General features: G+C 44.0%; 1 protein-coding gene across 4 annotated transcripts in view; it reads right to left on the bottom strand.

The window, feature by feature from the left end:
• agap3 (ArfGAP with GTPase domain, ankyrin repeat and PH domain 3) overlaps window positions 1–16,545 on the bottom strand; it is a 146,655-nt gene that overhangs the window by 77,269 nt on the left and 52,841 nt on the right. Inside the window, exon 1 of one of the 4 annotated variants that reach the window (XM_010885907.4) lies at window positions 6,814–7,287. The exons of 2 other annotated variants lie outside the window; for them this stretch is intronic. In XM_010885907.4, the coding sequence (XP_010884209.1) occupies window positions 6,814–6,934 (121 nt within the window). In that variant the 5' untranslated portion in view covers window positions 6,935–7,287. Of the gene's footprint in view, window positions 1–2,436; window positions 4,976–6,813; window positions 7,288–16,545 lie in introns of those variants that run through there. One more of the 4 variants, XM_010885889.4, reaches the window with a different exon arrangement.

Here is a 16,545-nt window from a genome sequence, read left to right as displayed (position 1 = left end):
TTTTTTGTTTTTTTTTGTATGCAAACCTAATCACTAATGACGAGCCTGACTCCAAGAAGGTCTGCTGAGGGGATTTAATTAACCACATACGTCTTTCACTCTTCAAAAGGTGCCAGAGTGAAACTTAAGAAGAGCTGAAAGATAACATTTATGCCAAAAGAAATGCTGTTGACTGTGATTTAAAGTGACCAAGTGTTTAGGTGAAAGTACAAAACAGCGTTAGTAGAGCTGCACTGGTAAAATATAAATGAATCAAATGTTGTAATGCCAGGGCAATAAGATATTTTAATGCTCCTCAAAAATCTAATAAATCTTGTAAAAGCAAGACAGCAGTTCCCAGATGAAAGCGGAGATAAAATAATACCGACTGCACACTGACACACATTAGACCTTGGACAATTCTAATGTAATATCCAGGCAAAATAAATACATTCAAATACAAAATGTATTTTGGTCTCCTAACTAACCCTGGGAAACAGATAAATTTTTCTCTAATCACAGTTCAGTGTAGTCTAACGCACATCACATATTTAATGGAGCAGGCCTGGGTTTAAATATCATTTGAAATCATCCAAATGAGTATTTACTTGAGATAGGCGCAGTATTAAGATCTCTCCTATGAATCCAGGCTCGCTGCAGGCAAGCTCAATCAGGCCAAGGGAAATTCGGAAAAATGTTGAATGCTATTTGAACCCAGGTTTGTGAAGGACTGCAGTGTTGTCTGCCTCATGACTTTACTACACATCACCCCTCCTCTACCTCAGGGGAGAAAGCCCTGATCTGACCACATGGTTCAATGGTCAACCATCCACGGGCCTTTGGAATGGCTTTGTTCACCCAGCGTTGGGGTGGATTTGAGGAGATGGGGCACAGGGGCTTGAACACCTCAGTCCTGGCGTGGGATTACACCTCCAAAGGAACAAAGACATCAGCTAGTATTGACTACTGCACAGCCATGCTAGTTTATTACAAAGCTAAACAGAGGGACAATGTTACACCAGGGTGTATATCATAGTAGTTCATGTGTTTGTGTGTTTGCATTTGTTTTTGCGTTTGTGTCTGTGTGTGTACACATGTATGGCTGCACCCTGCTGGGTTTCTGAATCCTTAAGATTTATTTAGCAGCCGTGCAGGTAAGGTCGTCAAACACTTAGGCAGGTAGAGACAGGCGTATAGGCCCGCCCTGGGCATTGAACACCCAGCTTTTACTTAGAGTGATAGGCACACCTACATTCCTGCAGCGTGACTGACTGCCCTCTCCAACTCCAACTACACTATGTAGACAGATAGGACAAAATGTGCTGCACTTAACACTACCAAGGCTTTGGTGACCTTGGTAACCGTTTGGGGAAAACAAACAAACTGTAAATCACAAAGTGGATCTGTAGATGTCCTGACTAAAGGAATATTTGATGTTCCAAAAACGTATACACGCTAGTAATGAATAGAGCTAAAAATCCATATCAGGCCTTGGTTGGTATTTACGCTAAAAAATCTAAAACATTATAATTTGTAACCAGTTCTAGGGAAATAAAACCAAAGCAGGTTTGCTGTCATACCTTTGTTCATTGACTACTTACAGAGAAAGAATACCATAGGTGATGAAATGATCCTTCTTAAAAGGGCTAAGGATCAGAAGGGGACTTATTACTTTTTTTTTTGCTAAAGCTTAAAAGCTAGTCTTCACAAATGCAAACTGGATCCCACATAGTTAATGGTGAGAGAACAGCACTAGGCCAGCTAACCTTTAAACACAGTGCTTAAGATGTCTCAGTTCCCCATCATTAAAGAGTGTAAGTCTTCCTAATTTAGCTCTGGTTGGCTGCCAAAAGCTTCTCCATGGTCCTTCACGGCCGATGACCATTTAAATGCCTCCTGCTTTAAGCCGTGTCACTATGAGGCCTATGGTATTAGCTACCATTCGTTACCTATGACAAAATCACTGAAAAACACACAGATGAGTATATATGTATGTATATATGATTGTATCTATACCAACAACACATACTGTCGATCATCAAAAAGCCAACTGACAAGCCAAACTTGTACTATAATCTTTCCAGGTCATCTTTCTTAGACATCCAAAGGATATATAGTCCTGGATGCTAAATGTTTTGTGGTTACAGTTGCCATATGAAAACACTCATGCATTGGAAATGGAATGCACGGTGGAAAAAATTAATCGTCAAAACACAAAAAGCTAAAAGAGGAATGGTTCCTAACCTCTGGGATCTGAAGACTTGAGAAGCCACCTCTAATTAAGACTGTAATCACCTATGTTTTCAATTTGCCCTTTTCCCCCCAAAAGATCAGCATACCCCTATTCTTGTTGAACTATAAAAGGTAAAGTTCCCACACTTGTTAAGAGAGGCGGTTCAAAAATCAGGGCCAGTAAGTGCTGGGTAATATATTCATCCATCTTAGAGGGAATCTTACCTTGACCTTTGCTGCAGTCAATGTCTGACAGAGTCTCTATGGCAACAGACTGAGGCTTCTTTATCTCGGCCAAGGGATATTCGCCGGTCTGAATATCCTTGCTAGGGGGTTGGGGCAGGAGTTCACATTTAGTGTTTGTTGGCTCTTGTTGCTCCTTCCTCCTAAAGCGGCTGGCTATGAGCTGCCACACACTGAGCTCCTCCTGGGCTGGTTTAGTGGAGGACGACAGTTTGGCTGAGCTGACAGGAACTTCCGTCACTTTTACTTTCCCCTGGCCGTGGTACTGAACATACGGCATGCCTCCATCATTGTCCCTCTCGTTCCGAGTTGACAGGGTTCTCCCGGTGAGATATGAGAAGGGACGCGAGGGGTGAGATGTCTCGATGCTTGTCACCTCGGACCGGTCCACTTTCTCCCGTGGCCGGTTCCTCCTGATCCGCAGGCTGAGGCTCCGGCGTAATGAGCTCAGGGTCTTCTTGGGGACATCTGGCCTGCTGTTTGGCTTGGACCCTGGGGCTGCTTCCTTCTCCTTGTCCTGGGTTGGTCGGCCGAACAGCCTCCAGCGGCTGAACAGACCTCCCACATGGCTTCCCCCTTGGCTGTTTAGATTGTCCTGGGACCCGTAGGCCTTCCTCCTGAGCTCCAACACTGTCATACTGACCGGCCTCGGGTTCTGGGTGTGCTTCCGGACCCGGGGGACCACTTCGTCCTCAGCCTCTGCCACCGTTCGATGAGCGACGATCCCCGGCTTGAGGCCGTCGACCGCCCGTAGCTCTGCTCTCCTGGTCCAGCGCTGCTCAGGGGGACCGTCTAGAGATCCTGTAGCCCACCTCCTGGAGCTCTGCTGGGGGTGGGACGCGTGGAAGCTGGGCTCTAACAGGGCAGGGTTGAGGTTGGGGCCAGCCAGCATGCACACACTTCTGGGTCTCCTTGGTCTGTCTGGTCTGTCCTGGTTATTTAGCGAGCCTCGTTGCTGCCTGGCTGGAGCACCATACATGCTCAGAGCCCGTCTGCTGTTTGGAGGAGCGCCATCCTGGGATGGCCTCCTATGGAGCACAACCCGGGGCAGAGAGCCGCAATCGGCCAGAACACCCCCATGATGCCCAGGGAGAGGCCCTTCAGTCTGGGGAGAAACGTCTTGTCCCTGGGTCTCCACCTGGGTCTGCCGTTGCTTTGGAGCTGCTGTGGCTGCCTCTGCCTCTACCGCTGCCGTCTTCCTGTCTGCCTGAGACGCTGCTGAGTTACAGGAGAGCTGTCGGAGAAACCGGTCCGTCTTCATTTTCCCTCCCCCCTCCTCCTCCACTGCCTCCTCCCTCCTCCGCTCCTCTCTGCCGGTGTAGTTCAGTGAGGGCCACCTGCCAAGCTCCTGTCCTGCCCTGCCCGGTCTGAGGCGTCCCTCCTCCCCCTGAATCGGCCGTGGCAGTGCCACAGCGCTCCCAGCTGCAGGAGGACGCTCTTCCGGGTGGGCGTGTCGAGTGGCCAGGCCCACCCCCTCCTCACACGCCAGAGGTCCGTTCAGGATAACCGAGATGCGGTACACTGTGGCCCGGTTTCCTCCCAACCGCTGGGCTTTTTACAGTCTTACCTGTGGCCCCGTGGAGAGTCCGCTCCGCTGCCCCGACTGCCTCAGCAGTAGCATGGCGCTGGCCTGCCCTCCACTAGACACGCAGTCATGCACAAACTCGCCTAACTAACACACAGGCAAACAGGCTAACACAAACACACGCACGCAAAGCAAACAGGCTCACACTCCTTGGTGAGGTGGTGTTTACGGCCGCTCTCCAACTTCTTCACTTCCAGGCTGCATTCCAACCCCAAGGCATAATCCTTCACCTTTGACACGGAAAAATAACTTCAAACAAGCCTGAGCAAATCCCCAGTGACACCTCCATCACCCCCAGAGCCTCACACTACAGCAGCCCTGCAGAAGGATGCAGGATGGTGGCTGGATCGCCGCATTCGTTCCTCTCCGACTTTTTCCTTCTTGCACCTGTACGACGCGAGGGCGAGCAACAGCTAAGAAAGCCACTCAAAAAACACATGCTCGTCGCACCTGCAAGGCCTTGAGCAGTGCATGAAAAACTGAGACATCCTCGCCTTCTTTGGCAAGACGTGCGCAGTCCTTTTTCCGCCAGCACTGCAGACAAAACCCTTAATCTCTGAGCCCTTGCCCGCTGTGCATAGTGTGAGGGAGTGTGTCCGTTTGAACTTTCCAGCAGTCTCCGAAACCAACGGGATAGTTGGAAAACAAGGAGCAGATCCCAACCGGAGCACCGCTTGGCCTTAGAACACACCAACACCCTGAGCTGAGTTCCTCTCCAGGGTCCTCGGTGGGATTTCAGTCCCCTGAGAGTAACATGGATGACAGTGAGTGAACGGTGATCCAGGGAAGAAAGAGCTGAGGATCCATTGCTGCTGCAGTCAACAGAGACAGGATCCCTAAACAAACCGTTCTGAAAGAGTACTCGGTGTCCCCAGGGCTTCTCCCTCCCACCCTTCCCCTCTCTCGCTCTCTCCGCCTTCCTCCATCAGTCGCTCCCTCAACATTAAGTTCTCTTGCCACCAAAGAAAAAAAAGAAAGTCTGGATTTTCCCATGGCTCAGAGTAGAGGAGGAAAACACGGAGTGGAAGAAGCAGGGAATTCCGAAAAAAACAACGTCCATGCTGCCAGGTTTTAGTCGTTACCTAAAGCACTGCTAATTCTACAGTCGGCCAAAGGCAGCCCTCATGGGTTGCACTGGTGGTTTGGAACGCTTTATGGGGCAAGGATGGGGAAATATGCTCTCTTGCTCTTGCTGTATGAAGAAAACGAGTTGCAATCACTGCTGAAGTCATTGCCACCTAACCTGACAGCAATTCCAGGGGACCAATATTAGTGTTAACATGCACAGCACTGAAGCATAAGCTTCCACACAGTAAGAGAGCTTTAGAACTCCAGGAATGAACTGAATTTAACTTGTGCCAGGGTGTTTATCCTTTCAGTTCTGTTAATTACTCAAGAATCAATCCAATGTATTTTATAAAGTTATAGTTTAAAAAAAACAAAAAAAAAACATTAATTGACTAAAATAATCACAAATCTGGTGATGCGCAATCTCAAAAGAAGTAAATTAACCTTTTGACAGGAACAATTATTAGCTCGTAAATCATTGTTAGCAACAGATTGGTAAGGCTGCAAATACACTGATGCATATTCAGCTTGTTTTTTTTAATGTAATTTAGTCTCCTCATTAGAATAACAGCAGAACACAAAGCTGACCAACTGGGTCAAGCCTAATTCCCATATTCTTATCTCTACGGGACACAGAGAAAAGTAATGGTGTAGTCAATTGCAGTGCCCCTATGTGGTAAAAGAGAGAAACATGCTGGTCTGAAGCCACTGGAAATCTCTAATAGTCAACCTTATACACCTGTGCAGTTACACAATTTTGCCAGTAATTAGTCATCAGACAGAGAACTAGGGTTAAATGAGGCCATGATCCAGATAGGTAATCTATAGAGATTTAAGCAAAAAAATCATCCTAACAGCAGGTATCAAGTGGATCGTACAAAGAAAAACAACCCACTCGTTGCTAGAAAAAAACATAAGAACTGGAAAAAAACACAAACCGGAGCACATTTACATTGTTCTACTTGATAGTATACATAGTATATAGTATACTTAATAGTAATATAAAAATAGTATTATAATAGTATTTCAGTACAACTTAAACAGCAATAAGTACACTATATATTAAATATCAAAAGGTACACTACTTAATAATATATCTTAAAAGTACTAAAATGCAATCTTCAATCATGTACTTAAATTATACTGAAAGTGTGAAATAAGTGGGTCTATTTGAACACATTAATGTATGCTTATTTAATTTGTACTTTAAGACTATTATAAAGTACAACATAAGTGATTACACAATAATACACTTTAAGCATACTGCTTTTTTGGCATTGTATATATAACATTGTAAATGTATTTAATTGCCTAGGTTTTGGCCAGCATTTTTTGTTTTCAAAGATTAGTGATTATAATAATTGATTTGAAGTGATTAGGAAGTCTCACTGTCATAATACAAGACATACTACCATGTTATCATCTAGTACTATTTGGCATGTGTGCAAGGGTACTACCTCAAAAAATATTTTCCCATGAGAAACAAGCCAAGGATATTCTGATATCAAGGAATATCCTCACCAAAATACAGGGTAAATAATAAGAAACGGTTCAGGTACAAACACTTACGGAAAACATCTCTAACGATAGCTAGCATATCCATAGACCAAATAAGAACAGCTTTGAAAGCTTTCTGTTTCAACTTAGCTGTTAGTCATACACTGCAGACCTGGTTCTCTGCTGTGGTGTGTATTGGTTAATGTTACCTGTGTCCAGGTGGCCAGTGTTGGGGACAGCCTGAGGCTCATTAACCAGTAAATATTCCTTTTCTCTCCAGTGGATGTGGTGGTGACTGATCCGTCTTCTGCCTCCGAAACACAGCCTCATGGTCCCACACTTTAAAGGGGCACGACTTGGATCAGAGCCGAGGGCTCACGGGCCACAACAGAGCCGTCCAGAAAACCATTCAAACCCTCACCATCTAAAATGCCCGACGTGCCAGACTCATTTTATTAATCTTTATCTTGTGTATTGTCCTTTTCTTCGTCTCCTCTATTATCTATTCTCTCTTTTCAGGCTTGCTTGTCTTATTTGCCGGTCCACAGGAAAGTAAGTATTTTTCTCTGCCTGGATGATTTAGAACAAGGAGGCCGTCAGACAGCTCTGAAGGGTTTCTGCTGTGTGGTGTGGCATCCTAACACACTGACCCGGTCAGGAAGACACCAACCATGCGTCAGGTGTCGGCACTGAGATGGCTCCTTCTTCTAGTAAGCTGCTGGGTTGAGAAGGAGTGGTCAAGAGTCGAGCCCTTAAACAAAACCGATTGGATTATTAGGCTAATCCTCGGCCCCATGGCCAGAATGACATCCATTAATAAGCTCTGGTCATGCGTAAGATTTCCCTCTCTCATCCTCAGTCCATCCTGACTGTGTTTAAACAGGAATACTCTTGTGCTTCTCCATCTTCTCTCCGTACCTCTTCTACTTGCACGACTGGTTAGATGCTAACTGCATTTCCTTGTACTGTCGTTGTGCTTGTTCAATGACAATAAAGTTGAATCTAATCTAATCTAACCTGCTGACTGAGAGACACACGTCCTGTAGCTCCCGTCATGTAACTATCGAAATGGTGGTTGGGCCAAGGATTTCTGAAGAACTGGCTTGGCTGGCTGTGTATGGAGGTCTGGCTCAAGCTGCATTTTTTATTTCATCATGAAGCCTGCATGTAGTCTTTGTAACTTAATCATTTAATAATAGTTAATAGTAAATATTTTCTTTGGTGTACATTTTAATAAATCTTGTTTCTTGACTGAAAAATACCCTATTCGTTTTTTGTATCCTATTGATACAATCAGATAAATGTCACAAAGTAGGCCAACAGCTCCAACCCAACTGGGCAGGCTGAAATTCCAGACATTTTTTTAAAACTAAAAGGGCACTATCATCACATCAAATGATATTTCAACCATATCATAAGACAAACAAGGAAGTCATGTTATTGACTGCACTAGGTCTATACAATTTAAATGTGTAATGTACTTAACTAGCACTGCATTCACATTTAAGTATAATAAATACATAGATCATCTAAACTGGGACATTTTGTTTGAGGGTACTGTATGACCACAGTTTGTCAACTCAATCAATTTGACTATTACATCTATCAAGCAGTGATTGATGCACTATCTATTAACTTTATTGATGTACCTATTTGTACACTCTTTCTATCACAGAACTATCAGTAAGATCACTGCCACCCACATCCACTCAACGATAGCAAGTGGAGGGTTTGGCGTTATCATTGTTTGAACAAGCATAGCAATGGGTAGGAGTAGAACAGAGCCTAAAACAACACCCTAGTTTTTCTCTGGCTGATGTAAATACCAATTTGTTCTTAGCAAAAATCTAAAATGCACATAAATAATTCAATCAATAGGCTACATTTGTGAAAGAAGGCAACATATTGGGGATTAAAGAGTTGTTCCATGATAAAGTAAAAGCTGTTGCAAAAGCAGACAGTTACTTGTATTTTCCCAAAAGAACTTCCCAAAATAACAGTTGAAAGGGCATGGAGAGGGTCTTGTCAAAGGCTATTGTTAAACATTTCTAAAAACACTGTGTTATGTACAAGCCTCTATAAATGACTATTGATCATTTCGCAATCGGTGTTGGGTGAAATGAGACATTATGCACCTCTAATGTGAGAACAGTCTAATTTACTGAACTGCTACTGAATGACACACTTCTAGAAGCATCAGTCAGATCTTGTGTTAGTGGTAGTAGCAAAGACATTGCAAAAGAATACATCACGTACATACATTTCAGTAGCAGAACCATACGTTCTACGCACTGTTAGACAGCTAGGAACTGTAGGATTAAAGGTCAATTAACTGAAAAGAAAGCCTGTAGCTTTAAACTGTTACGTTCTATTATCTGACAACTATTTCAACCCCTCAAATTCACTAGGCTCTGTAAATATCCCTAAACAGGTTCACTAAAATGCTAATAAAAAACAACCTAGTGATACAAAGCAGGCAGACAGGTATGGAGGCATTCACTAATGGAACATAAGAATGGGCAAATCAAGTGGCCTAAGCAAGTTTCAGCATGGTATGTGCTGGTTCCAGTATCTCAGAAAAGCACAAACATGTCTGGTGTTTACTAAGAGGAGAGCATGGGAAAACCTGAGAAAGTGTAGACTTAATGAATATTAAAATACATAAAAAGTACATAATGTGTCATTATGCACAGCAACTCATTATGTAGGCTTTGGGAATTCATCATTTACACTGCCAAATAAATTTTAATTACCAATGAGATAATGAGGTAAAAACAATATTGGTCTGGCAAACTAACTCCTTAAAAATAAATACTGAAATACTGTCTGCAAACTGTACCTCCAATTAAATTATGGAATCTGTCAGAAATACAGTACATTTGTCTCTGTAGAAAACTAGTTTCCACTTTCAACCAATGTGAGGATGACTACATTTGTTTGGGCTATCTTCAGGGAAATAGCATCTCCTGAATTTAATTCAGCACAGGTCTAATTAAACAGTTTTTATAGAAAAACTCATTATGGCCAGGTAATGAGTTATTTTTTCCCCTCGCTCTATTAAATTCAAATGGCTGATGTTACCCAACACAATTTGCATTGTGAAATGCCAATCAGGGTGCAGTAAATGTCACCACCAGAAGGGGGCAGTCACATCACTTAGTGTCCTTTTGGAAGCAGTCTTCTAGGGCAACTCTGCTGGATAAGACAACTGTTCAAAAGGCTTCCGTTTTGTGCTGTTACATAAACCCACTCTTACGCAGTCTAGGTAACTCTGCTCTGGCTTGGACGAGAATCTGGAGCATGAAGCCAGTTTGCAGAGATTTGAGTTGACAAAGTAACAACGACAATTCAAGAGATGCTATGGGATGAGCAGGACCTGCAGTGATTTTAAATAAGACTAGTGCCGACTCGAGCCTTTAGGGGGCCCTAAGCAGAATTTCATTTGGTGCCCCTTCTCACATATCGTTCGGGGCTCCCTAGCAGACGGAGGTCCCCTAGCGGTCGGGGGCCCTAAGCGACCACTTATGTTGCTCTTGCCTGGAGCCGGCCTTGAATAAGACCATATCTGAACCTCAATGGAATGTAAAGCTACCAGAGTACTACCATAAATAAAACCGCCTTACTATGAATAAAAGCAGCAAAGAACACCATCATTCAAATTCACTTTTCAGTTCATCCCACTGTTTGTATTTAATACCATTCTCTAAAATAACAAAGTCATGACCCCCCCATGGAGTTAGGAGAGAGTAATCTTTGGCAGCTTCCATTTCCCCAGAAACTAGATACTGGCTCAGGCATTCGTAGGCATGATGCTCCAGGTTAAGTGATATTAGCCAGCTGATAGACATAACATTCTGCCGGTTTGTTAAACAGGCCATATATATCGCACAACGTCTACAACCATAGTCTGGCAGATTGCATGACGTGTCCTCTCCTCGCGACCCTCAGTGGTAGGAGTTCTTGAGTCAGCATGAAAATGACACACGCTGTTCCAGTGACAATCAACAGCGGGCTACTGCCTGGCGCCCGGCGAGAGAGGAGATGAGCTCTCATCACCACTATCAGGGCTCCGCATCCTCATCCTCACCATCAGACCCAGGGGTAGTAACGTAAACAAATACGCAGATCGTAGATCCCCCAAACCCAGTCTCCACAGAGACGCTTTCCCTCGCACCCCTTCACAGTGCCAGGCTGAACTGACCCTCTGACAGTAACCCAAGGAGTCCTGACCTGTGCTCCTGAAACCAGCCGTGTCTGGGGTAGCAATCAAGGCGCAAGGTCGTCCGCGTTGCATTTCCTTTTTCAGATTCAGTGAAATTATGAGCACCATTAGACACAGCGTACATGACAGCATGTACACGACAGTGTGTGTCTTAGACTGCAGTTGTGTGTCAGTGTAATTGGCGTTGTACAACGACTCGACAGGACTCATGAGACCAAGCGACTGTTAAGATTCCATAAAAATGTTTTAATAAAGAAGAAGAACTTAATTATTAAAACTATTTTTCTAGCATGAATAACCCCCAGCCATCACAGCGGCTCCACACAGGCTTGACATCAGGTCAGACACTGAAGGTGGAAGCCAAGATGAAAAGGAAGTGAAGTGATACAGAGCCTGAGGCTGGAGCAGGCCTAGCAACGCTGCCTCAGGGTACAGCCACACAAGCAAATCACCCCTTCGTATTTCTATGGCTACAGTGTTGTCATGCAAACAACAAACGTCAGAGAACACAGTCCCCAGATTTCATTAAGCGTCCCTGATGTGAACATCTACTGCAGGCACCTGAAGTGACAGAATGTGAATTCATCAACAGAGTTAAGCATGACTCAGTGTGATATTACTAAGTGCAATATAATGTAAGGAACGGGGTGCTCTTCTAGGGAGCGTCTACACCATGTCAGTCCAACCAGCATTTGTAATGTCGGTCTCAATTGATTGATATCCGAAACAGCCAATTCCGTGAGGGGATCTCCCCAGACACCTCCGGAAAGGATCCTCCCACCTAGCTCTGTGACATCTGATGCAGCAAAACACCGGAAAGGTGACTTTGCTGTTTCCCTCTGCAAATTGCATTCATTCAGAACGTCCTCAATGAAAATTCAATATTTCCTTGAAAGTACTTCCTTGAGTATCACAACAATGACCTGGCCTTGGTGCTGTGATGAATGCCAAGACACCGCCAATCAATGCGTTCACAGTCTGTGCCTCCTACCATCTTCGCTGCTCTAAAGCAAACAGCGTATCACATGCTACTCACACACAGAATCCACAACACACATCCAGCGTAGAGCCAACAATTATCTGGCAGCCCACACAAACAGAGCACCCAAAGACAACACATTTACCAGAACTAACCAACAACCAGATCCGGAGATAACAACAGAGACGTTGTATCGATTGCAGACTGAACAGTCAATTTAGAAAAAAAAATGGATGCGTGACTTATTAGAATACTGTCCATTGTGCATTTCCAAAGAACGAATGCAGGCACATGAATAAGTAAAAGGACTGATTAGAGGCACAGACACAGAAGAAGGGGGGCAATGGAGCAGTAGTGGTATCGAGCGTGGGTGTGTGGAGCCTTTTAAAATTCAGCTGCACTCCTGTCTGGCGTACGTCACAATTCTTCCACTGCAGAGAAAATGATAGGTCTGAAGACGTCAGCCGGAGCCGGTTGCCAGAGAAAAAACATTCCAGACGCTTCTATGTCTCTAAAACGTGCATGGATTTGAATGTTTCTGGTGTGTGTGTGTGTGTGTGTGTGTACATGTGTACTTTGCTTGAGCGGACGGATGCAAAGGTGGGGGGGGCTTAACTCAGCAGTCAAACTTCCTCTTCATAACTGTCAAATCACCACACTGTGGGTGTTGTGTCATCTGAATATTCAGGAGCACGTATAGCATCCTGGGCGGGGTTAACAGCTCACCTTCAGCTCTCGGGGAGAGGACAAAACGCAGTGGTTGCTTTTAAAAAGCAAGAAAGGTAAAAAAAGCTCCTTGCCAGCTGGGCTGGTTGGGGCTGGAACCTGACGGTGAGGCGAGGGCTTCTGTGGGTCTTCAGAGGGAGGCCGTTAGAATAACAGCCAGAGGACGGGGGAGGATTCCAGTTTGGATGCAGTTTTCACAGCTTTGCCTACGTGGGATGGTAGCTCCCAGAACTCCTCACTACACTACAGCACTGTGTATTTGTGTGTGTGTGACCTCCTCCTCAGTACATTAGAGCACTGTGTGTGTGTGTGTGTGTGTGACCTCCAGCTCACTACACTAAAGCACTGTGTGTGTGTGGGTGCATGCATGCATGTTTGTGATCTCCTCCTCACTATACTACAGCACTATGTGTGTGTGTGTGTGTGTGTATATATATAGTTGTGACCTCTTCGCTACACGACAGCACTGTGTGTGTGTGTGTGTATGTATGTATATAGTTGTGACCTCTTCGCTACACGACAGCACTGTGTGTGTGTGTGTGTGTGTTTGATCTCCTCGCTATACTACAGCACCATGGGATCCCTGTTTAAATCAAAGAATGTGACAGAGAAACACGCAGTGGGATAGACAAGCATCCAACAATATCCTCAGTCAGATGCGAGGACGAAGACATTACCTTTTTATGAAGCCAGCGGTTTCTCCCTCCAAATAGGCCTGCGCCTGAGAAATAATGATGTGAAATTCCTTTTCTGTTGATGCCCCGTGTGGTATGATGAGTTTGGTGGAAACTATTGACAACCCTGACCTTTATCTGAACATTGCCGGATGTTCACAGTCAGGACACTATTACAGTGTATTCTCAATGTTGTTTCCAACAAACGCTCAACCCTTTTACCACACAAGACCCAGTGATGTCACACCAGTACTTATCAAACTGTTCAAGGTTGTTCCTCCACGTCAGTAAAAACAAAAACACGCCTCTCTGTCTGACAGCAAACTATTTTCCTCACCTATGGAACGGTTAAACTGCCCACCAGCTAATTAACAACCTCTACTTTTTCTTTCGGAACCGCCTGAAAAGGATGCCCAGAATAGCCACGCGGGGCGTTTGGGCACAAGATTCCAATGTAATTTTGCGTCTTTTGTGTGTCTGCCTGTGCCGCGCTGCGCCATCCACCCACCCAACACACGTTAAGACAATGAGCTGACAACACTGTTCACACCCCACTGTGAGGAAAAAGGGAGGAATCCTATCTCATACTCTGTGCCTGCAACATAGAGAACTACAAGGACAGCTTCTCTCTGAGAGACATGGCGCTTGGGAATGATAGAAAAGCAGTTGACGGTACCAACGACATGTATTTTGATCTGCTTATATTCCATACATGACGAAAGACTCTGATGTAAACGCTGCAGTATTTTCAGTACACCCTTGTCAGCAACAACAGTAACTTTGTCTTCATTTTCCTTTTCTTCTACGCACCCGCCCATAAGTTTACACAGGACTACGACTCAAGATATTGTGCTGTATTCAAACATCCCCGCCAAGACAGCCACTGTCAGTTGGTAGCAATAGTAAATGAACAAAATATGTAAAGAAACACAAACAGCAATCTACCGGTGTTACTAAGACGCGTCTTTGAATTAATTTAGTTTTTGCAAATTACAAGCAAATTGTAAATGTGGTATCCATGTGACCCCTCTAGAGCCCTGCCGGAATCACCTTCAGAATGAATACGGCTGTCGGACACAACTGCCCATTCAGTGCTGTATTTCAGGCCGTTGGGGTTGTGGATTCTCAACGTGGCACATCTGTGAATGATCAAAATCCTCAACCATCTCAAAAACAACCGGAGACTAATTTGCTTCACTTAATTAGTTCCAAAGGATCCTGACAATACTGATACGCTATACTTAGTCACACACACACACACACACACACACACACACACACACACACACACAATCTCTCTCTCCCACCATGTCATAGCTGACTATGAGAGGCAGTGATGGCATTATGTAGAATCATTAAAAACAATTACCATGGCCTAGGGAGAGTGACGGGCGAATAACACTAGAAGACAGCTTGGTAAATATATAAATAAACTTGAAATCCAGAGGCCCAGTTCCATTCCTTCTGTAATTACCGGAATATCAGAGTCCAAATCAACAGATGCTTACTCCGCCTCACATCGTCCTTGAAAAAGCCTCTAATCTCCTTCAGGAGCTAAGCAAAGGCCCACCCTGTCATGAAATTGAATAAGCCCCAAAACTCGTCTATCACGCCACGAGGACATGGCATTACCCGGGCCATTCCTGAGGGAGGCCACGCCCACTGTGGACAGACACCCGCCAGGCCCAGGGCCAAGCAGCTCACACAGACGGCCGAGCATTTAGTTTCGGTTAAGGAGTTTCTGTGTATGGGTGAATGGGACAAGCCGACAATTCCTGTGAAATCCACTACTTCCAGACCAGCCCAGTGACTGACAACTCTGGTAAACAACCGCACAGATGAATAAACAGAAGTACAGGCTCCAGATGTGGTTGAAGGTGACTCCAATAGTATCCTAATGATGGTAAGCATGTCTCATAGTGCCAGCAGGGCTTGGCGGCATCACGGTATTACTCAGAGTGATTCGGACAGTCAAGGTGATCCGACCAGAAAAAGAACACTGTTAAATCTTTAAGCATGATGCTATGACCCCACTGCGGTTTTGTGGCTTCAGTTACTATATTTTGGCAGGTCTGAAGACTAATCTTACAAAAAGGAACATTTTCCTTCACATGATTCCTTTGTATCATCCCTTCACATGATTCAACTTCTGAAAAAATGATGCTTCCAGCAAAAGACTCATAAAACAGGGTCAGTTTGATCATCAAAACTTAACATGAATCATCTCCAAACAAAACAATGTTATCATGGTATCCATGTTATGCATGAGCTCTATGGACAATTTAGGAAACTTTATTATAATGATACTGGATGGCTTTTAGAAAGGACTCAAAACGTGTTTTCTACTCAGTTATCCTTCAGCTATCCTTCAGTGTTAGTTATGAAGGACATGAGGAAGCAGTACCAACCAAATTTTAAATGTTTTGAGGTTTGTATGCATGCCCTATTGTTTTGCAAATATAGATCTATCGATCACTGTGAAGCCAATTATCATAAATATTTTACATGGTCGATAACCGGTTAACCTTAGTCTGAATACTTTTGTGATATCTGTACCATCCTTGAGGGACAGGAATGTCATATGTAATGGATCATATAATAGCTTCAGAAGCTTGTTACTAAAGCAATCAGTGAAAACCTGTCTTCTGGTTAAGCTTCTCTTGGGAAATATATGCTGAAATGCATTTCTCATACCTGGTAGTAATATTTTTGGACAGACAACGGAGTAGTCAATAAACAATCTATCCCAAATGACAGCCCCACAAAAAAAATAAAGATCTAGTGTGCAGAAAAGTACAGACTCCTCCAAAATGATTTGCTCCCTTGAGAAGATTACACACCCGGTAGATAAGCAAAACAGCCTGTATAATAGAACACAGGTAATGCTATATTCAGGTAATGCTATATTCAGGTAATGCTATATTCTATGCACGAAAATACAGGAAGACAATATTTAGACTAAATTAATACAACTGCAATTACTTTTTTGGGGGTTATTATAAATACAAATGAAGAAAGCTTGAACATTTTAATTGTTTAAGTACATATAAATATAAAATGGGTAACACACAGAGAAACATTTGACATCCACAAGGAATGTCAAAGAACTTACAAATAAAAAGACAAATGCACGTTGACCGTCTTAAATAAAGCAATGAAAACCAACAAATTCATACAAAATCGTAAAAATATCCATTACTACAGTGGAACAGTAGTAAATCTGTCTGACAGAGGATGGAAGTGCCTCTTGTCCCCAGGCACAGTGAGGAAGATGAGCATTAACTAGCTTATTCTACATGTAGAAACATCCGGAGGACCCCCAATTTGACGGCACCTGGTT

Source organism: Esox lucius, chromosome 3 (genome assembly GCF_011004845.1).
Source record: "Esox lucius isolate fEsoLuc1 chromosome 3, fEsoLuc1.pri, whole genome shotgun sequence".
In the NCBI taxonomy this organism is placed as follows: domain Eukaryota; kingdom Metazoa; phylum Chordata; class Actinopteri; order Esociformes; family Esocidae; genus Esox; species Esox lucius.
Note: the sequence above shows the minus strand (reverse complement) of the source record. Positions and strands in the feature narration are given on the sequence as shown.